The sequence below is a fragment of the Poromitra crassiceps genome (assembly GCF_964638095.1).
Source record: "Poromitra crassiceps genome assembly, chromosome: 11".
NCBI lineage: Eukaryota > Metazoa > Chordata > Actinopteri > Beryciformes > Melamphaidae > Poromitra > Poromitra crassiceps.
In genome coordinates, this window is record NC_139643.1 from 45,889,115 (window position 1) to 45,914,686 (window position 25,572).

Below are 25,572 nucleotides of genomic sequence, written 5' to 3' on the forward strand. Positions count from 1 at the left end.
TAGCTCAACTCCAGTCCCCCAAGATACAGCTAGAAGAGCTCACTACATCACGATACATGACCAAACAGAGCAAAGTTGTGATCTGGATTATGTAGGAGTCTATAGCTATAAGAAGAGGGGGAAAATACAGCTAATGAATTCAAACCAAAAATGATCCAAGTCATGGAATATTTTATAAATGGCAGATCAAGTTGCATAGTCTCTTCATAAATAATGTTTCTTGATGATCACTTTTATATCTTCTGCACACTTCTCCCTACACTTAAAAGAGAGAGAGATGGAGAGAGAGAGAGAGAGAGACCAAGGGAATAGTCAATGGTAACATTTATTTGCAAACTTGTACAGGGCAATAGTGCTATCTGAATTACTATACACAAGGATGGGGCAGAGGCCGTGTGTGGTCTGGTCCCTCATGGCGACTCAGCCTGCTTGCCTGAGTGTTGGGGAGGCACAGTGTATGAGCCCTCCTTCACCATCTTGTCCCGCTGCTTACGGATTTCATGCAACCTCTTGTGCTGCAGTGAGGCAGAGGAGAGGAGAGGGGTGGAGGAGACGGGAGGGGAGGAGGGGAGGAGAGGGGAGGAGAGGAGAGGAGATGAGAGGGGAGGAGAGGAGAGGAGGAGAAGAGAAATTCATAATTTAACGAAATGTTCTAAAAACAGACACCTTTTTCATTGGCGCTGTCAACAATATTAAAGTAATGTGATATTGAGGTTAAAATGCGACATCTTGCAGCTTTAAATAGTTAATATTTCAACTCATCTTAAATCATAAATTAAATAATCAATTCACTCAATTTGTCATGGCAGCAAACGAGCGAGTCAAGGGTTCTGGATGGAGGCGAGGAAGTTCCTGCTGCTGCAGCAACATTTATAGCGAGAGATGTCAGTCTCTTCTCTGCCAACTAGGGCATTCACGACTACTGGATTTGAGTAGTCGACTACTCACAAACAGAAGTTGACTAGTCACGGGGGATTTTTTCCCCACCCATTAAAAATGATCAATTATTGTCAAAAAGGTCTCAAAAACAGCCAGTAAAGGGTTAAATAATGGAGGCAGGACCAACCTGGGGGTATACTATGTGGAGTCCTCTGAGAGGCTGTTTACAAATGAGCCACTAAACCCCAGCAACTTGTCTGAGCTGGAGATACCAACTGTTTGAGTCTTTCCCTTTCTAAATACCTTCAATTCTGTTTATTTAACATGGCATAAATGTAGAAAATCATTGTTCAGACAAATCTATGTTCAATTTATTTATTTATATGTATTGTTTAGTCCTAAAACCACAGATGAACTATTAATGGCCTATGATGCACAGTAGTCAGTGGTTTTGATAGTTGACTAGTCAACTAGTCTGTGAAACGCCTACTGCTGCTGACACACACAAACGCTGCTGTCGGAGCTGAGCTTGCTTTAATGCTAACATTCAGATGCAATTGATTGTTTTCCAGAACTTGAGCACAATTGAAACCAGATTCCCCAAGCTGCTGCCTGGATCCACACCAAGGCATCGCGTCTAACCTCAGCGGTTCCCAACCTTTTCCCACTCACGGTCAACTTGAAAATGTCAAAAATGTTCATGGCCCACATCCGACTGTAAACAGTACGGAGGCCAAATAATGGATTCTCAGAGCACTATTTATATTGATGATAAGGAGCTGTCCGTCAGCACCACACAGAAACCAAAATCCAAAAGTGAGAGACTGTCCGCATGAATAAATAATTGATTATAAATTAAATAACGGTGTCATTCAGCAATGGACGGAGCAATGCATTCTCATAATAATAATAATGTATTCCCCCCCACAAAGATCGTAATGTTTAGCAAATGATTTGGCTGCCCACTTGCAATTGGGAATGGCTGCAGGCTAGGCTTCAGTAGGCCCAGTTGTGTTAATGGCACTTGCCTGTTACACAAATGATTTTCCGCAAAATTACACTGTGTGAGCTATATGTTGTCTGTGCTAACATGCAAACAAGACGTAATACCCAAAACAAGAAGATCATGGTCCAGGCTAGTAGACCCTTACTGCAAAATCTACACACTGTAGAAAAGGCCCTCTCATACCAGTACCACCTGATGAGACCATAAACATTGGGACATCTGTGAGCCGGATTCGAACCAGCGACCTAAGGATCTGATGTCATGGACTGTTTTGATTGATTTATTTATTTATTAGAAGTTTTATAATCAAGAATAATACATGATCAAAGGATATGCATCTCAAACAACATCATCAAGGATAAAAACACAACAAAGTCCAGAGACTTGTTTCCATTGTGGTCCTTGGTCTCAGACTAGGTCAAAACAATGAAGAACAGGCATTGATACACACAATTACAAACCTAAAGGAACTACAAACTATTTTAAAATACTAAAAACCATAAAAACTATGTAAATTTATAAAAAAACAAAAACAAACCTAAAAGTACTACAACTCATTTTTCAAATACTAAAAACCGTGGTTCTGACCGATCACCTGTAGCAGTTTCCAATTCAAATAATCCAGCACATAGTAAGTGAAAGCTACAACTTCCTTACACACACACACTATATTCATAAACCTTGGGTCAGCAGCAGTCGCTACCTAAAAACGTTTCTGATAATTGTGATGTGCCACGATTATGCAAGTTTAATTTTGACATAAACTGGTGGCAAGTCAGCACTCAAATTCAATCAAAAGTACTTTATGAATTCAAGACTAAAAGCTGCCCAGCCACCAAAATCCAACAACTAGCTTTTGGAGTGAAATATAGGTGGTGCAGAGAGGTTGTCTATCATGGTCCAAGTCCAGTTTAAGGTAAAAAAGAAAAGAAAAAGTGGTCTAAAAAAAACAAAAAACAAAAAAATCCCCTCCCACCCAGAGACTCACCGTCTTCTCCCTGTGCATGCACTCGTAGAAGTCCTCGAACTCCAGCTTGCACTCCTCCTTGGCACGGGTCTTCCCGATGCCGTGGCTGCACTCGATCCACTCCTTCTCGAAGGCGTGGCAGCGCGCCGCCCGCTTGTTGGGCTGCTCTCCACTCTGCACCAGGATCCAGCGGTCCAGGTTGATGCCGAGCCGCGACTGAATGTCCACGAACGGCATGATGCTGAAGATGGAGGAGGGAGGCGAGGGAAGAGTGATGGTTGAAATGGGATGTAACGGAGTGGAGAGGGGGAAGAGACAGATAAGGGAGGAGAGACGGGAGAGAGAGATTAAAAAGGAAAAACTGGCACTTAATGGGGGGCATAGATAATATAACACTATGTTTGGGGGGAGGGGTGGGAGCTGGATCACCTGCACTGCACATTTTCACAAGGCAGAAAACTAACTCAGACACTGCAGCTAGCTAAGCCAAGACAGTGACCATCATGGACTGTAGGTAGGGAACTACATTATGTAAGGTGAGGTGCAGTTTGGGCCATCATGTATGGCTGTTAAAATCCAACAAAGTTAGATGTGATAGGTATGGTATAATTGTATAAAAAAACGTTTTATTTTTAGTATAGTATATAGTATAGCTATAGTATAGTATAGTAGTGCTAGCTTATGTTGTACTGTATATCTTGTGTGTATTGTAAGCCCATGTGGGCTGGGCACTGTTAAGTGCATGACACAATGAATAAAAACAAATCAATCAATCAATCACCTTATAGTATATTTTTTTATAGTATTGTTGTAAAGCATAGTATAGTACTATTCTCTTCGTCTGAAATTCGGGTTTCCAAAACAAGATAAAGCACATTATCCATTACTACCCACATTTGGAGCCATCTTCAGACAGACTTTGACCTATAAAACTGTTATTGTTGTGAAGAATCATGGATTTTAACATCCAGGCTGATGAATGTCTGCTAGACAAATGTTAAAGCATAGCAGCATCTTGGAGGAACAAAAACCATCACTGTGCTCAGTGGCATTCCTGGGGGTTAAGGTCTTGTGTTTTGGAGTGTAAACGCCATTTGTCTCACAAATATAACTAAATGTTTAAAATGACAGCAAAACGTTATGTGAAGGATTTCATTGAAAGTGGCTTATTACATGGCTAGCTTAGCTATAGCTAACGTTATAGGTTTAGTTTGATAATAACGCTAGTTGACGTTTACATTTTCCTTCAACAGGAGTTAAACGCAAAACATTATATCTCCCATTAGATGTAATACACGCACATACAAACGACGATCTTAAGTTTATCAGTTAATTTGTGTCCTGAGCCCTTGACAGCTTGTCCATGCTAGCGACAGATAGGCCACTCGCTTTATTCCACAGTATTTACACATTATTGCTATTCTAAAACGTTGAACAAGATTTATGTTATACACCTGATTCACATGGTTGTTAAAATTCCCTAAATATATGATGATAAACGTCTTTATTTACCGTTTTTTGTAGGAGTCACTTTTAACCTTCCTCAGGCGTTTTGCTTTACGATGGAGCAAAAGGAGATGGTTTACGACAGCGGCAGTGCTTCTTCTTCTTCTTTTTTAGATTTGATTGGCGGTTGCCAACCAGCTTAGAGGTGCATTACCGCCACCTACTGAATTCTAGTAGTTTCGCAATGGATTTATTTACAGTGAACAGAAATAACAGTTTCCACCCAAAATGCTCCCATTCATAATTATTGTCCATACTATCACTCAGACGCAATTGTCTGAGTTTGCGCAAATGCGTCCCTCAGTATTTTATCTATCTGTTCGGAACAGACTGTTCCCGATACGTCCACCCTATCCAGAAACCTCTGCAGCGTCCACCACCACTACAGTCTTCTTCTTCTTCTTCTTCTTCTGTTTGGTTTTACGGCGGTTGGCATCCAAAATGTTGCATTACCGCCATCTACTGAACTAAACCTAAACTGATCTTAATTGAACTAAAATAAACAAAATAACCCCATATCCATATCCACCCAAAGTACTCAAATTCATAATTACTTTCCAGATGCAGACGCCTGAGTTTGCACAAATGCATCTCTCAGTATTTTATCTATCTCTGCTCCAGATACATCAACCACATCCAGAAATCTCTTTGCAGCTTCAACCACCATTTCAGTCCTCTCTGTCTTCCCAGTCATACTAGCAGCACAGTTTATCACCATGGCGATGAATGCCAGGAATCGCTTCTTGTCCATACAGATATTACTGTGACTTGCTGTTTCCTTTTCCGGCTCCCTTTGTACAATCACCCTGCCCTCGTTTCTTTCCCCTTTCCACCTTTTAACAGCCTCAGCATATGACGTCCCCCGTTCTTCTCTGATTTTATTTACCTCCCTTTCCTTCTTTCTTCGTGGACAATCCACAGAACCTGCATCATGATTCCCCTCACAATGCAAACACCTGAGCTGTTCCTTCCCCACACTGCAACTTTCAATATCACTTCCATTAAGTACTACTCCACAATCCTCCTTCCCACATCTCCTACATATTCTCTCCCTATTACACACTGATGCCACATGTCCATACTCCTGACAGCAATAGCACCTGATAGGCGCTCTCTCAAAGGGCCTCAACCTGTAACAAACATAATCACTATACACTAGCGATGGCAATTCCCCTTCAAAGGTTAACCACTACAGTCCTCTCAGTCTTCCCAGTCATACTAGCAGCACAGTTCAACACCATAGCAACAAGGCGAGGAATCGCTTCTTCTTCCTTTTGTTTAGCACGGTTGGCATCCAGCTTATTGGTGCATTACCGCCACCTTCTGCTCCGGAGTGTGGATCAGACGAATTATTACAATCTAAAACTGCATGGAATTGGTAATGTCATCAGTGATGCCACTCCAGCAATTGTGATGTCATCGTGATGATGTCATCAGTAATGGCAAACCCAACCAGCCATCTCTACCTGACCAGCGAAGATGACCTAACCACGCCCTTGGGCTCGGACGCCTGCCTTTGACATTACAATTTGCGAGGACTGGAGAAAATGTATGAAGCAAATGTATTAATAGCAGTTTCCCCAGAATATTTTGCATGCTTTAATATTCCTATTACCTCTTTGGCCCATCCCATTACTTAAGAACCACCCATAACTTAGAAAGACATTATTTCACCAGTTATTTCAGTTATTATTCAGATGTGTTTGAAAGTGGATAGAGAGACAGAGAAAGATCAATAGCTTTCATTTGATTTTCTCTTACACATGATGACAATAAGTCAATTCTTTGGTGCAACAGAAGATTGTATTTATTTTATATATATTTTTTCCCCAAAGGTCCACAAGAAGTCTTTCACAGTCCCGCATGTACAACCCCGCACACACAGCAGGGCTCTTAACAGTGCCAGGAAATACACATATAATAACACGTAAATATTGCTATCTATAATACTCTAAACCTTTCAAATAAGTATTTATGACATTTTTTCATCAGCGCATGTTTCATTCAGCAAGTTCAGTTTCCATCCGCGGTACATTCGTGTGTCTTGTCACAGGCAGACAAACGAAGCGCCACCCGGTAATAATGAGCAGCTCAAAGCTACTCTGAGATGTGAAGGTTTCCAGGTCGACTCCTCGTAGATTAAAAGGAAAACCTGGAAGAAAACCTCTTTAAACTGAAGCACAAAGGTGACAGAAAGCTAGGAAACTATTCAGGCTGTTGAGTATGATTAGAAACAGCATCACCAAGTCAATATGTGAAGAGTTCAAGTCCAAAATTAGATATCCACCATTTGAAAGAAAGTGACAGACTATTACAAAACTATTAATAGGACAAACTGAATAGAACAAAATAAAGTAAAATAAAATAAAATAAAATAAAATAAGAGTGTATTCCTCTATGAAGGATAGGAGGTAAACTGAACACTTTAACATACAGGATCCCCTAAATAGATTGAGGAACCTGAATGATGAACCTGACAAAGGAAAGGGTGTTTTTCTCCTAAATGGCCGTATCATTTTTGGAACCAAACTCTTCATTTGTTACAGCCAACATAAGAGGCTTTCTGGCAAGTGATTTATTTTGGTTGTACCACAGACATTTGTATGCAATGGAAATAAAGTCACTGATAGCAAACAGACAGTGAGGAGCAAAAAAAAAAAAAGACAAGGGAAAAAATAGACATTTGAGATAAAGTGCACAAGTGCTCATTCAAAAAAATAAACAACGTCACTCAGATAGTGGGACAAACAAATACATTCAACAAGAGTCCATCCACTCATTCTATAGCATCTTGTGAATTTGCCTGCCTTAGTTTTGTCTCTCTGTTGATGGTCTGTGAAACGGACACTCTCTCTCACTCACACACACACACACACACACACACACACACACACACACACACACACACACACACACACACACACTCAACATTCAAATGGGTGAGACTAGTAATCAAAGTCATTGTGTGTGTGTGTGTGTGTGTGTGTGTGTGTGTGTGTGTGTGTGTGTGTGTGTGTGTGTGTGTGTGTGTGTGTGTGTGTGTGTGTGTGTGTGTGTGGTGGGTCAGTGAGAGTCTCTATGTGTGTAAGGCAGTCTACAGCTCAGCACTGGTCAGACCAAATGAAACACACCAGAGCCATACAGTGACAGAGTTCTGACAATGACAGGCCGTCTTCTGAGTTGTTAGGCAACATCAGCTTAGCATTAGCATTCTGTTTGGAACTAGTTGTGTATTTGTGTGCTGCTATGTCGGATGAGTACGTGGAAACATTCGGAGAAAATGTTGCTACCCAATTTTTTATTTTCTGCTAAATTTGGTAGTGGTCACCTTTCTCAACAAGGCGATAAACTCAGGTTTTGTGTAAGTCAACAGTAAGGCTACACAAACACATGCACCTATTGCAAGTTTGATGTTAACCAGAACATTTCAAATGAGCTCATTAAGCTGCAGGGCGGCAAAGTTTGGTTGTTGTTTTTAGTCTTTCAGGTTCAACTTTCTGACATAATAGCACAACGAACACAACTTTGTTTAGCAGCCATTGTCGTGAAATAGAATAGAATCTTCCCTCAGTGGATTTCACCCACAGAACATGGATTCAGATGATCTGGTTTCATCATTGTCAGCTAACAACCTATCTCTCTCTCTAAGCCTCCCAGTGGTCCCTCTCTGTGCGGGGCACATGGACTCTCTCTCTCTCTAGCCTCCCAATGGTCCCTCTCTGTGCAGGGCATGGACTCTCTCTCTCTCTCTCTCTCTCTCTCTCTATACCCTCCCAGTGGTCCCTCTCTGTGCGGGGCAAGGGAGATTCAGGTGCAGACGTAAACTAAACTCTTGCCAGTGTAACAGGAACTTTCAAACCTTCCACACAAGACGTGGCTCATGCAGACACATGCGCCTGGCAAAACAAGGTCTTTTGATATAAATTAGGAATTAAAATAAAGCCGACAGAGTCGAGTACAAAGTCCACACTCATTCACACACTGTTATAAACACATCCTTCGTCCTCAGTACAAATCTATTTCCCTCACAATCCTTCACCCACTGCTGTGCTTGGTGACGTTTCACCTTATTTCATTGTTTCGTTTTTGCAATATTTCTTGTGGCAAATTTGTACCTCTTGTCTTGCTTTTTTTCTGTTTTGTTAAGTAGCCAAGGCATTTTGCACCAAGAAGTAAACATAAATCGTCATCTTATCAATCTCAGAGGTAGAACCCTGACAATTTACCCAGTGAGGAGATTGACAGGTCGATAGATAAGACAGACAGACAAAAGTAAACGAAGGCTGTCCGTCCCGCGTGTAAGACGGTTCGGGTTCCTGTGAGTCGAAAAGGCAGCAAAAGAGACGACAGAAGAAAAGCTGTGAAGTCGGTCGGGGGAAAGTGAAAACATACAGTACGGTCGTCGGGGGCGAGGGAGGGCGGGGGGGTTGTTAGTTTCTTTTTGTGCAATCCTGAGACACCCGCTGTTCTCAGATGTAGAGGATGACGTTACTGTCGGCGGGACAGTGAAGGCCTTCGGTGGAGGGGTGCGGCGCGCGGCAGGTGGACAGCTGCGGCTGCTGGCCGGACGCCGGGTGGCAGCTCTTGGGGTGGGGCGAGTCGCAGTCGTCCGACGTCAGCTCCGCGATGTCGTCCGACTGCGTGTCGGACATCTCCAGGTCGCTGCGGATGCTCTCCGGCTGGGCCAGGGTGACGTCGCGAAGCCCCTCCCGGAGGGAGGCGCCCGGCGACAGCCCCAGCACAGAGCCGGACAGAGCGCCGCCCCTTCTGGAGCTGCAGTCCTGAGGCTCCTCGCCTCCCGACGCGGCCGCCATGGCGGCAGAGCCCGGGGGCGCGGTTAGGTCCTCTTCGCTGGTCAGGTAGAGATGGCTGGGTTTGGTCTCAATGTCCACCTGGATCTCCAGGTTAGTACACTCCCTGCAGAGAGACACAGATTGACACAGAGAGCAGTCAGACAGATGCTTCACATCAAATCAGCCTCAGTATCCAGGAACCTTGACTTGACAGACTAGATATCGCTGCTGTCAGATAAGAACCTGGTGACATCAAATATCAACCTTTCATCTTATTTTCAGCTTGACAATCATACATACATTATTATTTTTGTTAACTGTTCTTTGCAAGTACAAAGACTTCCTGCAACAGCAGCCAAATGCAGATATCTCCGATGTGATGTTTGTTTACTGCAATTTTAATCATGATGAAGAAGAACTAGGTTAGAATGTAGCCTGGGTAAACCCAGCCTCCACGTGAGCTCCATGCACTATCAGTCACTTACGCTACAGACACAGTCTGTGACGTCACGTCGAAGGATGGGTTCACCCAGGCTAGTTAGCATCTGCTAAGTAAAGATCTATATATATATATATATATCTAGATGAATCTGATCTTGAATTGACAAAGGAAAGGGAGCTGGAGACAAAAGAGGAGAGAGGAGAGGAGAGGAGAGGAGAGGAGAGGAGAGGAGAGGAGAGGAGAGGAGAGGAGAGGAGAGGAGGAGAGGAGAGGAGAGGAGAGGAGAGAAGAGACATGAGAAGTGATCCGATCAGAAAAGGCACAATCCAAGATAAAAATGGGAAACGGAGGAAGATGAAAAACACCATAGAAGTGCTGTGTCACCTGTCAGGTAGGGTGTAGGAGGAGATGATGGACCCGGCCATGCCTCGGGTGCTGGCACAGTCGCTGCCCGTCCCCAGGCTGCCCGTCTCCCTCTGGGCCGACTCTTTGGCCAGTTCCCCTGCCTGCACCTCCAGCCTGCAGGACCAGGGCCAATCAATATCCATCAATTACAACGCTCAGTCATACAGTATGTGTACTAACCAAGAGCAAAAAGAAACACACACACACACACACACACACACACACACACACACACACACACACACACACACCAGCTTGACATTTAATATTGCCATTATGGAGCTTTAATTAGCTGTTAGTTAGCTTGTTTGTCAGTCAGCATGATATTTCAAAAAACGTATGAATGGATTTCCATGAGGCCCCTTGCTATTCCTTCTCTATATCAGATCTCTTGGCCATGTGATCTCATCTCATGGCTTCTCTATCACTACTATGTCGACGACACTCAGCTCTACCTCTCCTCCCCCCCCTCAGACACCCAAATCGAGGCACGTATCGCTGTATGCCTCAAAGACATCGGTGCCTGGATGTCTGCTCACCACCTCAAGCTCAATCTTGGTAAGACAGAGCTACTCTTCCTCCCAGGGAAAGACTGTCCCCTCACTGCCCTCTCCATCTCCATTGACAACACTACTGTGTTACCCTCTCAAACAGCTAAGAACCTCGGGGTGATCCCAGACAACCAGCTGTCCTGTTCAGTCTACATCACAACGACAGCCGGCTCATGTAGGTTCTCGCTGTACAACATCTGCCAAATCCATCCGTTTCTCATGAGGGAAGCGACACAACTCCTGGTCCAGACACTTGTCATCTCCCGCCTGGACTACTGCAACGTTCTTCTGGCTGTCATCCAACCACTACAGCTCATTCAGAACGCTGCAGCCCCTCTGGTGTTCAACCAACCTAAATTCTGTCATGTCACTCCCCTCTTCCGGGGACCTTCCCTGGCTTCCCATCTCGGCACGCATCAAATTCAAGACTGGTACTGGCCTACAGGGCGGTACACCAGACAGCTCCTCTGTACCTACAATCTATGGTCAGGTTCCAAACATCACACCGCACCCTCCGCTCCTCCGCCCTTGCAGGTCGCCTCGCCCCTCCCCCGCTATGTGGGCTCAAAAGTCGCTCATCCCGATCGCGACTCTTCTCGTCCCTGGCGCCACAATGGTAGAACGAACTCCCCCCTTCGGTCAGGACGGCCGAGTCTCTGCCCGAATCACTAAAAACACACCTTTTCAGGCTACACCTGGGCCCTTCTTGAACTAACATCTTTCTCCCTCTTCTTAAAAAAAAATCCAACTAATGTCACTTATTCCTTCTCTAACTACTTTCTCCAAGTGCTACTCTATTCCCTCAAAAAGTTGTAGCTGTCATAGATTGTTTTGCATAGTTGATTTCTGTACTGTTGACAAAATGTGATATTGTAAGTCACTTTGGATAAAAGTGTCTGCTAAATGACGTATGTAATCTAATGTAATGAAATTTGGTGAACACATTGGCCTTGGACCATGGGACAACTGATGGTGAGCAGCAACTGGGATTGTCCTTGTTCAACCATAAATATAAAACTAGTAGAGAGAGAGAGAGAGGCTTGACTCCAAATCGCAAGGATGTCTGCAGGGTCAGGAAATCAATTGAACTTCAAACGTAAGTGATAGGAATGATGTGTTTGCGTGTAACAACAGCAAGTTGGCGAATTGTTTGGCGCTAACCCTCACCTGCTGTACTTGCCGGTGCGCGTCCCCAGGGCGCCGCCTGCCAGGGTGTTGAAGTGCGGGGTGTCACCCAGCGCCCCGGGCGCCACAGACAGCCCCTCGCTGGGGGAGGTGGTGCTCAGGCCACTGGCTGCCCCGTCCAGGCTGCTCTCCCCGAGGCTGGGGGACTTCAGGGCGCGCCACGCATCCGCCACTGACAGAGGAGCAGATATGAAATATTATTGACGTGTGTGTGAGTTGTATGAATGTGCTGCAGAGCTGAAACACTGTCAAAGGCTGAGGGCCCAATGTTGAAGGAATGAACGAACTGACTCTTTAATCGTTATGATAAATAGATCCTTCGTTGGAGCTGATGTATACATTCAAGTCTAGTAATAATGTGTAGTAGTAACGTGTGTAATCATCCAGTCAAAAGGATACAATAGATCCGACATCTACGGAAGCCCATGAGGACATATATTGATAGTTGCGAAGGAGGTTATGTTTTCAGTGCCGTTTGTCTGATGTTTGCAGGATTACGGAAAAACTCCTGGGGCGAATTTCCTGAAACTTGGTGGAAGGGTGTAGCATGGGCCAAGGAAGAACCCACTCAACTTTGGAGCGGATCTGGTCCGACTCACGAAATTTGCATATGATAGCAGACTGGACTATAATTGGCCTTGGCGGAGGTTTGCGCTCTCTGAGCTGCCCGAAGTGCGCTTCTAGTGACTTCCTGTGATAAGCTGATTTTCGTTGTTTTCTCGAGACATTGAGTTATTGACGTCATTGACTTGAGATAACACCTTTTGTTTTCTACCTAGACTATCTGTAATAGCAAGGCATACTGTTATACCAGCTTGTGCCAGGATCCACATGATCACGTTTGCTGAAATTATTTTAAAAACAAAAACTCTCATTATCTGTGGAAAACAGAATGCGTTATGTCCTGAATGGGCTTCTGTAGTTTCTGACATGCTGCTCCTCCTCTTTGCAGGAAATGCTGTCATGCGTTGGGGTTTGGCTTCCTCACCTGTGATTGGTCCGTCGTCTTCGTCAAAGTCTATCCGCATGCCCCGCCCCTTCCCTCTGCTCACACCGCAGCCCCCGCCCCGGCACAGAGAGATGGGCACCACGCCGTAAACGTACGCCAACATGATGGGCACGCCGATACCTGAGGGGGCAGCAGAGAGACGAGATGCTGACATCAGGATACACGGCCCTCTTCACTGTCATGACAATTGGACTTTTGTATTTTCAGAGTTTCAGAGAAAGTCTGCGAAAGTGTTTTTGTAAAGCAAGGATTTCACTTATGAACTATCCTTTAGAAAGTAGAATGTGTTTTGGGTGGGTGCTTGTCATTCATTATTGTGTAACAGCAGAAGTCTTGTAAAGTGATGGGTGTATCAGCCTCAGAGAGGCACGGTGCTCGACAGACGAAGCTCCTGGTGCGTTTCTTACCGACGCTGACGGCAGCTATGACCGGGGCGGTGATGATGGACAGGGCCACGCCCCCGGTGATGGCCAGGTTCCTCCTGTGGCGAGAAGTCTTCTTCAGCTCGTAGTGAGCGTGGATCTGACCAGAGGAGGAGAGAGGGGGTTGACCTCAACAAACATCCCAAACACACACAGACTGGACAGTACCAAAGAAGGGCGTGTGAAATATATTCCATTTTGTGATTCCGTTTTGATTTCGTGACCCATTTGGGTCATTCTAATTCACCTAAATTTCTGTCACACAGCTTTTCAAATTTCTCCTGAAAAGAATCAGATTTGCGTTGCATTAGAGGAACTAGGCTGCTTTCCTTCTCTCACTAACAAACAGCTCCACTAACATTGACTGAACTGAGGTATTTCCTTAACAGGTTTACAGTCAGTAATACTCTGAGCTCCTCAATAAGGCTTTGGGAGATTTGAACAGCGACAAGAACCAAAAGCTGAAACAGAGCATGGGAGAGAAATGTTGTGTCTAAGGTTCCAGTTAATCTTAGCCATGTAGTTAAACTGCCTCAGGCTGATCCTGAAATCCGCAGTTACACAGAGTCTCCACAAGAGAGTGCTGCGTTAATGCGGTGTGGAATTTTTACCAAAATGCCCATTCTCATGCAATATCCTGTCTCTTGCAGTTGAGTGGGAGATGTTTGCGTTGACAATTTCCAGTCTCAGAAATTCATGCCTGGCTGATAACAGAACAGCAGCGACCACAGAAACATCACGCAGACATGATATACAGTAGTCACTCCTCTGCAGATGTCAGTGGGACATTTTCAGGGCATCTGCAGGTTTTGCAAGATGCTGTTAATGCTTCCTGGAAATGGATTCATGAGCAATTTAGTCAAAATAAAAGAACAATTTCTAGGGCAAGGCATGCCATTGTGTTTGCAGGATGAGGTTAGCAGCCCAGCAGGCTGGTCCGGTGCTCTCAGAAGAGGGCAATCTTTGAGGAGAGACTTCAGATAACATCCAAACATACTGGAGCACACGGACCAAGTGAATAATAAACCTTTATTGAGTAACGTTTCGATGCAAGGTGCGTCTTCATCAGAGTCTCTGATGACGCTAGTTCACATCTTTTGTTCAAAACGACACGATCCATGGCATTTGCCGTATTTCATGTGCTTTACTTTCTCCAGTCGACTAAATCTCACTGAATATAAAGGATATATATAGATGATATAGTGATGCTATATATATATATATATATATATATATATATACCGTATATATACATACACACACATAGAGATATGATATAGTGATGCTATACATATATTATAGTGATGCTATATGATATATATCTTTATATGAATGATCTCTCTGTACAGCTCAGCAGCTGCCGAACGGGATATGTGATTGGTAATACCAGTGTAAATCACTTCATGTATGCCGATGATTTGGTCATCCTGTCTCCGAGTAGTACTGGTTTCCAACAGTTGCTGAATATCTGTTCTGACTATGGAGGTCGTTTTGATGTGAAATACAATGCTAAGAAGAGTGTCACTATGATCTGCAGAACAAGAGATGATAAGGATCTCTCCTTTCCTTCTTTTTATTTGTCTGGGCAGGTGCTGGCAGTTTGCTGTAGAACTAAATATTTGGGTCATATTATAACTGATCAAATGAGTGATGATGATGACATATACAGACAGAGGCGTGTACTGTATGCTCAAGCTAACATGCTGAGGAAGAAGTTTTATTTTTGCTCAGATGATGTAAAGGTAAACCTGTTTAGAGCCTACTGCACTCCTCTTTATACTGCCCCCCTGTGGGTCAAGTTTAAGCAGGCTAGCATCCAAAAGCTGCAGGTTGCTTATAATGACTGCCTGAGGATCCTTCTTAGGAAGCCAAGGTGTTGCAGCGCCAGTGAAATGTTTTGTGGAGCAGGAGTTAACACCTTTCATGCGCTGTTGAGAAACCTGATGTATACGTTTATCTGTCGTCTGAATGAGTCTCAGAATATGATCATTATGTTGCTGTCTCTCAGCCTAATCTCAGTGACACTAGATACCTGTCTTCCATCTGGAAACATTGGTACAGTGTCTTATTGTAGTATTGTTGAGTTGCTAGTGTTCTTATTGTGTTGTTTACCTGTTTTATATGTAGTGTTTTTTACTGCACCTTGTGTCTGTCAATAAAGTGATGATGATGATGATGATGATGATATATATATCATCACTGTCTAATGTTATAGGAGCATCAAAGTGAAACTAATTTAAGATTGATTGATTTTTACACTTTTTAACCCACAAAGCCGGGCCTACATACCGAAACCAAGAGTGCTTCAGTGTTATTCTGAAAGTGATGTAATGTTTCAGTGTTATTCTGAATGTGATGTAATGTTGTGAATTCCCAGAAAATGAGAATCATTGTGAAAGTCAATGACTCCATTTGTGTGCATTGCTACAAGACTGTGGTTTTCCACTTCTGGGTTCTTCACTGGTCCATCCAGGCTATGATAAGTTACACATGAACTGTTACTGGCCAAGGGGGGAAATCAAAAGGGAGTTTTTCTCTATAGTTTCCGACCTTATGACTTTAGGGTCATCACGTTATCTTGAAGAAAGTGTCAGATTGCGATCATGAAGACTTGAGTAAGATGCTGTTTCATAAATACTTCACATCCCCTCATCCACACTGAATCACTTCCTCCTCTCACCCTCCTCTCACTCAAATCTGCTCCTATCTTGAAAACAAATTCCCCTCTTCCTCTCTCGACAGCTTATAGTGTGATTTCTTATCGAGATTGGTGCAAAAGGGACATACCTAAGCATAATTTTGGATGCAAATATTATATATCAATGGAAAGCTGTTGTTGAGCTCCTTTCTTTTTATATACATACATTTAAACATTTTTACTTTAATTGGTAGGACAGTAGACAGACAGGAAAGGTTGGGAGAGAGAGGGATGACATGTGGCAAAGTGTGTGAGTGTTACAGGATGAGTGGATCTCTCACCTTGCGGCCGACGTAGACGGGGATGCCGATGACCATGGCGGGCACGGCGATGCCGGCGATGAGGGTGATGCCGACCGGAGCTCCGATCAGCGTGCCCAGCTGCCACAAGATCTTCTTCTTCCTGCTCCACGGCTTCTTGCCCCAGAACGTACAGCCGGATGGACTGATGGAGGGAAGGAGAGCGAGAGGGGGGAGAGAGAGCGAGGGAGAGAGAGAGAGAGAGAGAGAGAGGGAGAGAGAGGGGGGGCAGGAGGAAGGAAGGAGGGGAAATGCAGAGATAAGGGGAAAATGTGGGGAGAAAACCAGAAGAAGAGAGCAGTTAGTTAGAACAGTTGAAATGTAAACATCTGAAAGGCCTGTAGGGTTTTTCCTGCCTCAGAATGGCTCTTTGGGGGGGGTGACTGTGCAAGACAGTAAGCATGATCAGTCTGCATAAAGACTGAACAGACAGTAAGCATGATCAGTCTGCATAAAGACTGAACTTATGGATGTGTTTTTAAAGCACTCCAAGTTTCAAACTTCAAGTCATTTTGATGTAAAAAAAAAAATGTGGGACATTAACTTTGAAATTCTCAAAAATGATACTGATATTTTGGGTTAGTGCAGTCGTTGTTATCCTGATTTCCTGCATACAACCATATCAGTCATTGTCAGAACTTGTGGAGCAAAGTGTGTTTACAGCACTTCCACTTTCAGAAAGCAAGTCATTTCAATGTAAAAATGTGGGGGGGGAAAAAATAAATAAATAAACTTCACAAGATCATCACTACAGCAGCAAAGATCATCAGAACACAACTCCCCACCCTTGAGGACATTTACAACACCCGTTGCCTGAACAGTACCAAGAGCATCCTAAAAGACATCACCCACCCTGGTTCTCACCTGTTCACTCCTCTACCCTCTGGGAGGCGGTACAGGACAATAAAAACTCCCACATCCAGGCTCCAGAACTCCTTCTACCCAACAAGGGCTGTGACACTTCCTAATAAGTCCCTTTAATGATTAATAATCTATTGACTGATTGACCGATCCATTCGGATGCACTGACTGCACTATTCACTATTATTACTGTTACCATTATTGTTATTATCATCATTATTATTATTATTGTGCCTATATACTGCGGGGTCTGGTGAATTGATTGGAACTGATTGGACTGTATGGTTGCATGACGGGGAGTTTGCAATTTCGTTGTATGATTTATACAATGAAAATAAACTACTACTACTACTACTACTAAAATGATACTGTAGAAATGCTTAATATTGAGTGAATATACAGTCAGAGTTGTCAGGATCTCCACCCCCCCCCCCCAACCCAAAATCAAAGAATAAAGTCATGTCCCTCACAATTCAGTGGGATGTTTTAACTTAGAAGGCTAAAATCTCTTTGGGGGATGTGAAAAATCCCTCTATGCAGGAAAACCCCTGGCCTGATGTTCTCATTAACAGGCAGAAGGGACAGAAAAAGTGAAGTGAAGACGGACGACGATGACTTCAGGGAACATTATCACAAAGCACCGAGAGAGGGGAATCACTTTACTGCCTCTTACTCACTAACCACATCAAATGAACACACACACACACACACACACACACACACACACACACACACACACACACCCCTACACAACCACACACACGCACACGCGCACACACAGACACACACACACACACACACACACACACACACACACACACACACACACACACACCTACACACACACACACACACACGCACACGCGCACACAGACACACACACACACACACACACACCCCTACACAAACACACACACGCACACACACACACACCCCTACACAAACACACACACGCACACACACAGACACACACACGCACACACACACACACACACCTACAAACACACACACACACACACACACACACACACACACACGCACACACGTGCACACACACACACACACACACACACACACACACACACACACACACCTACAAACACACACACACACACACACACACACACACACGCACACGCGCACACACACACACACACCCCTACACACACACACACACACACACACACACACACACACACACACACAGATTATGTGTAACGAGGGGGTCTGAGTCATTTAAGCCGTTTTCACACATGTGCTTTATACCGGGAAATGACCAGAAAGCGGTGTAATGCCTTCATGTGTGAAAGTTGTTTTCCGGTATAAGCGTGACCCCGTCATCGCAGTCATTTCACCACTTTGGAGGTTGTCACAAGACCAGTATGTCTGCTTCATGTGTGGGCGTGCCGATTTCCCCCCCTCCCCTCTCTGCTCGCTCTCTGGCCAGTCCTTCAGTCCTCCCCCCCCCCGACCCCCCTCAAATACAGGTGTGAAGGGAAATTCTGGGAAATAGCCAGTCTTGATTTACAGGTAATTTCCCTGTCTGTATGTGTGAAAACAGCTTTAGAGAGAGAATGAGAGAGAGAGAGAGAGCATGTGTGTGTGTGTGTGTGTGTGTGTGTGTGTGTGTTTCTGTGTGTGTGTGTGTGTGTGTGTGTGTGTGTGTGTTTCTGTGTGTGTGTGTGTGTGTGTTTCTGTGTGTGTGTGTGTGTGTGTGTGTGTGTGTGTGTGTGCGTGCGTGTGCGTGTGTGTGTGTGTGTGTACCTGAGGTAGTGCAGGTCGGAGATCTCCTTCATGCAGAGCCAGCAGAACTCGCAGCCGCAGACGGCGCAGGTCATGTGATTGCAGGTGCCGTCGTTCATCTTGATGATGTAAGCGCCGCATCGCGGGCAGGGCTTGATGTCATCGGCTGGGGACAGAAACAGGACGGTTAGTGATGTCATCACATCCAAAACTATCATTTAAAAAAAGGGGAGGGGGAGGAGTCTTAGAATACAAAACTTCCTGTACCGATGTATACACGTATGTATGTGCTGTACTGTATGCATACATACATGTAGAGTCAAAACCTCTGCTTGCATGTGTTAGATCTTGTCAAAAACAAAGGGTTTAACTCGTTAAGTTGCGAGCGGTACCAAGTGTCTTGTCTCTTTCTCTCCTGGCAACAAAATCAAAGCTCATTAGAGGAATGGATTGGGCAATTCCTCCGCTCTGATTGTTCACATTGTGCACAGACAGATCGTGTAGAAAGACACCTGGTTTCTGTGAGGCAGCACCAGACCACTGCTGTCAGCCCCTTTGCATACTTGGCAGAGCAAAGAAGACTGGAAGTGCTTTATTAACTCAGGAAATACAGAGAGAGAGAGAGACAGAGACAGAGAGAGAGAGTTAGGAAGAGAGGGAGAGAGAGAGATTGAGAGAGGGAGAGAGAGAGAGTTAGGAAGAGAGGGAGAAAGAGAGAGATGGAAAGAGGGAGAGAGAGAGAGATGGAGAGAGGGAGAGAGAGAGAGAGAGAGAGAGAGATGGAGAGAGGGAGAGAGAGAGAGAGAGAGAGAGAGAGAGATGGAGAGAGGGAGAGAGAGAGAGAGGGAGAGAGAGAGAGAGAGAGAGAGAGATAGGGAGAGAGAGAGATGACTGAGGATAGCCGGAGGGTTTTATGTAATGAACTTTTAATCAAAATGGGATTATAGAGACACGTACATTCATGTATGTGTTTCTATGATCACACAAAGTTTGATCAGTTTGTAGAGTTTTTTAGTTTGATGTTGTCTTTTTGACAGTTGGTCTGTCTCTCTGCAGTCTATGATACAGGTCTTTTTGACAGTTGGTCTGTCTCTCTGCAGTCTATGATACAGGTCTTTTTGACAGTTGGTCTGTCTCTCTGCAGTCTATGATACAGGTCTTTTTGACAGTTGGTCTGTCTCTCTGCAGTCTATGATACAGGTCTTTTTGACAGTTGGTCTGTCTCTCTGCAGTCTATGATACAGGTCTTTTTGACAGTTGGTCTGTCTCTCTGCAGTCTATGATACAGGTCTTTTTGACAGTTGGTCTGTCTCTCTGCAGTCTATGATACAGGTCTTTTTGACAGTTGGTCTGTCTCTCTGCAGTCTATGATACAGGTCTTTTTGACAGTTGGTCTGTCTCTCTGCAGTCTATGATACAGGTCTTTTTGACAGTTGGTCTGTCTCTCTGCAGTCTATGATACAGGTCTTTTTGACAGTTGGTCTGTCTCTCTGCAGTATATGATACAGGTCTTTTTGACAGTTGGTCTGTCTCTCTGCAGTCTATGATACAGGTCTTTTTGACAGTTGGTCTGTCTCTCTGCAGTCTATGATACAGGTCTTTTTGACAGTTGGTCTGTCTCTCTGCAGTCTATGATACAGGTCTTTTTGACAGTTGGTCTGTCTCTCTGCAGTCTATGATACAGGTCTTTTTGACAGTTGGTCTGTCTCTCTGCAGTCTATGATACAGGTCTTTTTGACAGTTGGTCTGTCTCTCTGCAGTCTATGATACAGGTATTTTTGACAGTTGGTCTGTCTCTCTGCAGTCTATGATACAGGTCTTTTTGACAGTTGGTCTGTCTCTCTGCAGTCTATGATACAGGTCTTTTTGACAGTTGGTCTGTCTCTCTGCAGTATATGATACAGGTCTTTTTGACAGTTGGTCTGTCTCTCTGCAGTCTATGATACAGGTCTTTTTGACAGTTGGTCTGTCTCTCTGCAGTCTATGATACAGGTCTTTTTGACAGTTGGTCTGTCTCTCTGCAGTCTATGATACAGGTCTTTTTGACAGTTGGTCTGTCTCTCTGCAGTATATGATACAGGATTATGTCAATACAGTAAAGGATGCACCTGTCATTTCAAGGCAAAAATGCATTTCACCTCATCCTATAATATGACCATATCATTTCATACACAAATAACTACATGTGTGTGTGTGTGTGTGTGTGTGTGTGTGTGTGTGTGTGTGTGTGTGTGTGTGTGTGTGTGTGTGTGCGTGCGTGCGTGCGTGTGTGTGTGTGTGTGTGAATTTGTGTAAAATTTCTTATGATTGTATGTAATCCAAGTACTTTCCGGGGAGGTTGAGTGGTTGTGTGTGTGTGTGTGTGTGTGTGTGTGTGTGTGTGTGTGTTCGTGTGTGTGTGTGTGTGTGTTCGTTCGTTCGTTCGTTCTTACCGGGGCCCTGCTCCTGTGTGTAGCTGGGGGAGTGGTTGCTGTGTGTGTGCAGGGACTGCGCCCTCTGCTGGCGGGCCGAGTCGCAGGTTCTGGTTGGGATGCCAGGCCTGTTTGCAGTGGTAGCAGAACTCGGCCCCGCAGCCCTCCCTGCGACACACCAGCCTGGGACAGCTGGCACAGCCGGAGGCAATGACCGCAACCTGAGAGAGAGGGAGGGAGAGAGAGAGGAGGGGGGGGAGAGAGAGAGGAGAGAGAGAGGGGGGGGGGGAGAGAGGGAGAGAGAGAGACAGAGAGAGAGGGAGAGAGAGAGAGAGGGAGAGAGAGAGAGGGGGGGGGGAGAGAGAGAGGGAGAGAGAGAGACAGAGGAGAGAGGGAGAGAGAGAGAGAGGGAGAGAGAGGGAGAGAGGGAGACAGAGAGAGAGAGGGAGAGAGAGAGAGAGAGAGGGAGGGGGGTTGTTAATAACTAACCAAGTCAAATGATCATGTCATCGGAAAGTCAGAGACAATTTTGCTACCCGAATTTCCAAGTGATCACACATGACATGGATAACCCTTTAACCTACTCAACATGGTGCAAGTTGGGAAGTTTTGTATAGTAATGAACAAACACACAGACATGCACCTTTATCAGCCACATGTTTGTAGTTAGCCGGACTAAACATCCTAAATAAGTTTGCTAAGCTTCAGGGCGTCCTGGGTTTGACTTTCCGACAAGATAGCATGTGAAGAAGGGTACCACCGCTTAACAACAACGCGAGGAGTTAGGAAGTAGAAGCTTTGCAGTTTCTACATCTTGTACCAAATGTGTTTTTGATATATGATGTAAGTCGCTTTGGACAAAAGCGTCTGCTAAATGGAATAAAGTAAGTAAAGTAAAGCAGTTGCATCACAAATCTCCTGAGGTCCAGTGGAGAATTAGCCGCTAACTAGCAACCAACCCGGCATGAACGGGAGAGACATCTCAAGAACATCTGTGTGGTCCATTCATCAACACATTATGTCAAGAACAAGTGAACATGTGTTTCCAAATTGAACTTACTGAAACATCCACTCAGTGGATCCTTTTGTTTTGTTATGTTAGCTAGCTAGCAGCAAGCTAATTTAGCAAAGCAACCAACGCTAATGTTCATGGGCCAGTGGTGGCCTAAAGGTTAGAGAAGCGAGCTTGTGACCGGAAGGTCGTCAGTTCAATCCCCGGGACCGGCAGGAGAAATCTGGGTGGGAAAGTGAAAAAGCAACGCTTGCCCCTCCCTCATTACCACCACTGAGGTGCCCTTGAGCAAGGCCCTTAACCCCAACCGCTCCAGTGGAGCTGGTCAGTGAGCCAGCAGATCAGACTGTGGTTGTGCTTGTCAGCTTCCAGGCGTGTGAATGTGTGAGAGAGCATTGCTCTCAGTGAGACACCCCCTGTATACTGTAAATAAAGGTTAAAAACCCCCAATTAACATTGGCTCCTGTGCAAATCAGATGTGGTAACCACCAGACATAGATTAAACTGAACAGACACAGATGTGACAAAGGTCCTGGTCCAGATTCGAACCCAGGACACATCAGCTAGCTAGTAGCTACCAAGCTGACATTATCTAAACAATGATTAAATGACCATTCTCCTACTAACACAGCAGCACAGACATAAAGCGTGTCTATTGTAAGAGGATGAGACTGCTGAGTATTGAGTTTAGAGATGCAATTAACTGCTGTCAGCCGGTGCTGCCAAGAGCTGAAAAACCTTCGATATGGCCGCTAGAGGACACGCGACATCACCTGACAACCTTCTCTTGAAGGAGGAGACAGAGACAGAGACAGAGACAGAGACAGAGACAGAGACAGAGAGATACTGTGAACGGAGGAGAGAGAGACGGGGAAGTTAATTAATATGGAAATCACAAAGATAGAATATTGAGGAAGGAGAGATAGATGAGTTCCTCAGTGGAGTATTTGCTGTTGCAAAACATTTGAATACTGCTGGGATGAATGGAGTTATTCTGGGAACAGTCATTTGAAAATTGGACCTTTCATTGACGGACTGTTATTTGTTTATTATAAGGATCCCCATTAACTGACGCGCCTAGATGACAGCTAGTCTTCCTGGGGTCCAAGACAACAGTACACTATTAATAATTGCATTTCATTGACAGAGAGGCAATGAAATAAAATACAAAAAACAAAAACACTAACTAACTAATTAACTAAATAACTAACTAACACTAACTAGCTCTGAATGTGACAATCAACATTACTGTAACTATTGATCAGATCACAACTGAGTATCTGCTTAGTTACTAATTGATGCCAATGCCCCATGTACTTTTTATATGATACAACATTACATTAATTAAAGTAAATGTTTCCCCCCTCTGTAAGTCCTTGGAGAACAGATATCCACCTTGCAAGCAACTATAACAGAATAACATTTGCCATTTTTATAAGCCAGCGGGGGGGAAGGAGGAGAAATGGTAAATACGTTATGACGAGTGTGTTTAGAGTAACACTACTGAGAAAGGAGGAACATTAAAGAGAAAGAGAAGCAGAGAGAGAGATCAAGTGGAGAAAAGAGAGCCGTCACCAAACGTCACCGCCAACGTTTACGAGGGACGTGTTGGAGGAGAGATAACAAAAGCAGACTGTAACGATGTCATCATGTCTGTCTTCCCTGACAAAACAATGATGTCATCATGTCTGTCTTCCCTGACAAAACAATGATGTCATCTCTTTCTTCCCCTGACAAAACAATGATGTCATCTCTTTCTTCCCCTGACAAAACAATGATGTCATCTCTTTCTTCCCTGACAAAACAGAGACAATGGCTGTTTTCTTCGCAGTGTGAGGATGTTCAAGTGATAATATAAAAAGCAGATTGAGGAGGGAGAGCTGGTAAGTTGTAACGTCACAAACTCTTATTTTTTGGTAGGGCTGCACGATGATATATCAGCACGACAATCGGTATCGGCCGATAAAGTTTTTTTTTTTTTTTTTTTTTATCCTTTATTTAACCAGGTGAGTCCCATTGAGATCGAAACCCTCTTTTTCAAGGGAGCTTTAAAATGTAATGAATAAAATGACACTTTAATGATGCTCAAATGCTCACAGCTTGACTAAAATGCTCAACGCCATCATGTATATTTTTGCCCAGCGAATGTGTATATTTTGAAAATCATTGCATTTATGTCGGCATCTGCCAGTGAGCCATCATGACAAGAGTAGGCAGGCATGATACAGTAGAGACTTAATGTTCTCTGAAATTAAGTGGAAAGAATGTGTGCAAATATCAGCATCGGCAATCGGCCAAAAAAGCGGGCAAATATCAGCATATCTGATATCAGCAAAAAATGCAACATTGCAAACATGCAAACATATTTTGGTGTTCCTCCAACCTGGCAGCATGTCTCTCTCTCTCTCTCTCTCTCTCTCTCTCTCACACACACACCTCAAACAGGCCTGTAGCTACTGGAGCTTCTGGGGATGGAAGAAGAACTGAAGGATAGCAGAGAGGAGACGAGAGCTGCTTTTCTGAGGACATGATGAGACATGAGCTGGCGTTCCTACAGGCAGACTTGTGTTTTCACTGTCTGCGTCGTCGTTATGGCAGAAATGCCTGCGCTCGACATCTGGGCTGCATTAGGATTTATCTGAATACTTGGTGGGAGGAAACCGTGCAAAGAAATGCAGCAAGCTGTAAAAAAAAATGGGGCTTTCTGGCAACCCGATAATGTCGTAAATGCTAAATAATGTAATACAAATGTCCCAGTAAATAGGTTCATAAAACCTGGTCATCTTTATATAAAAAGGGAGTAAGCGGGGTCTGTTCTGTTTCAATTTTCGTCCCACATTGGATGATGTCATCATCAGTGACGGTCACTCGAGCAAATTGTGATGTCACTGATGATGTGGCGGTCACTCGAGCAATCGTGAGGTCATCAGTGATGCGAATTGTGCATAGCACGCGCGAGATTTCTAGTGTAATGAATTGCTGGATAAAGTAATAACAATAATATCACATTACTACTGTTTATGACTTCAGAAGTGGCGCAATGCATTTTTAGCTAAACACACCGTACTTGTTGCATTATTAGTCAATATTTGTATTACATTGAAGGGATATTCTGATTGCATTTTGGCATGTTATGACATTATCTGGCAGTTAATAATACATTATCGATTCTCTGTATCACTGCTGTGACAGGGATAGGGGGGGGATCTGCAAAACGTAGCCTACGTAAAGAAAGCTTCTTATTTTTCATTTGCTTTGGAACCAAAACCTCACTCAGCCCTCCAATGAGCATGTCAAACTCTCAGTTCAAACCAGAGACAATCAGCAGCATCAGCGGTGCAACACTTCAACAGAGCAACGACTTCACACTTCAGCACAGGGTC

General features: G+C 44.2%; 2 protein-coding genes across 2 annotated transcripts in view; both read right to left on the minus strand.

The window, feature by feature from the left end:
- Positions 1-317: 317 nt before the first annotated feature.
- On the minus strand, positions 318-4,408 carry ndufs5 (NADH:ubiquinone oxidoreductase subunit S5). Its single transcript, XM_083646313.1, has 3 exons — positions 4,365-4,408; positions 2,874-3,093; positions 318-515 (listed from the first exon to the last, which is right to left on the minus strand). The coding sequence occupies exons 2-3, from the start codon at positions 3,087-3,089 to the stop codon at positions 411-413; spliced, it is 321 nt and encodes a 106-aa protein (XP_083502439.1). The 5' UTR covers positions 3,090-3,093; positions 4,365-4,408; the 3' UTR covers positions 318-410.
- A 1,762-nt stretch (positions 4,409-6,170) lies between these two features.
- Positions 6,171-25,572, minus strand: part of rnf19b (ring finger protein 19B) — a 27,580-nt gene continuing 8,178 nt past the window's right edge. Inside the window, 10 exon segments of the mRNA XM_083646314.1 lie at positions 6,171-9,275; positions 9,978-10,112; positions 11,717-11,906; positions 12,723-12,863; positions 13,151-13,265; positions 16,145-16,307; positions 18,788-18,932; positions 21,199-21,286; positions 21,288-21,394; positions 21,397-21,398. Of these exon segments, the coding sequence (XP_083502440.1) occupies positions 8,828-9,275; positions 9,978-10,112; positions 11,717-11,906; positions 12,723-12,863; positions 13,151-13,265; positions 16,145-16,307; positions 18,788-18,932; positions 21,199-21,286; positions 21,288-21,394; positions 21,397-21,398 (1,534 nt within the window). The 3' untranslated portion in view covers positions 6,171-8,827.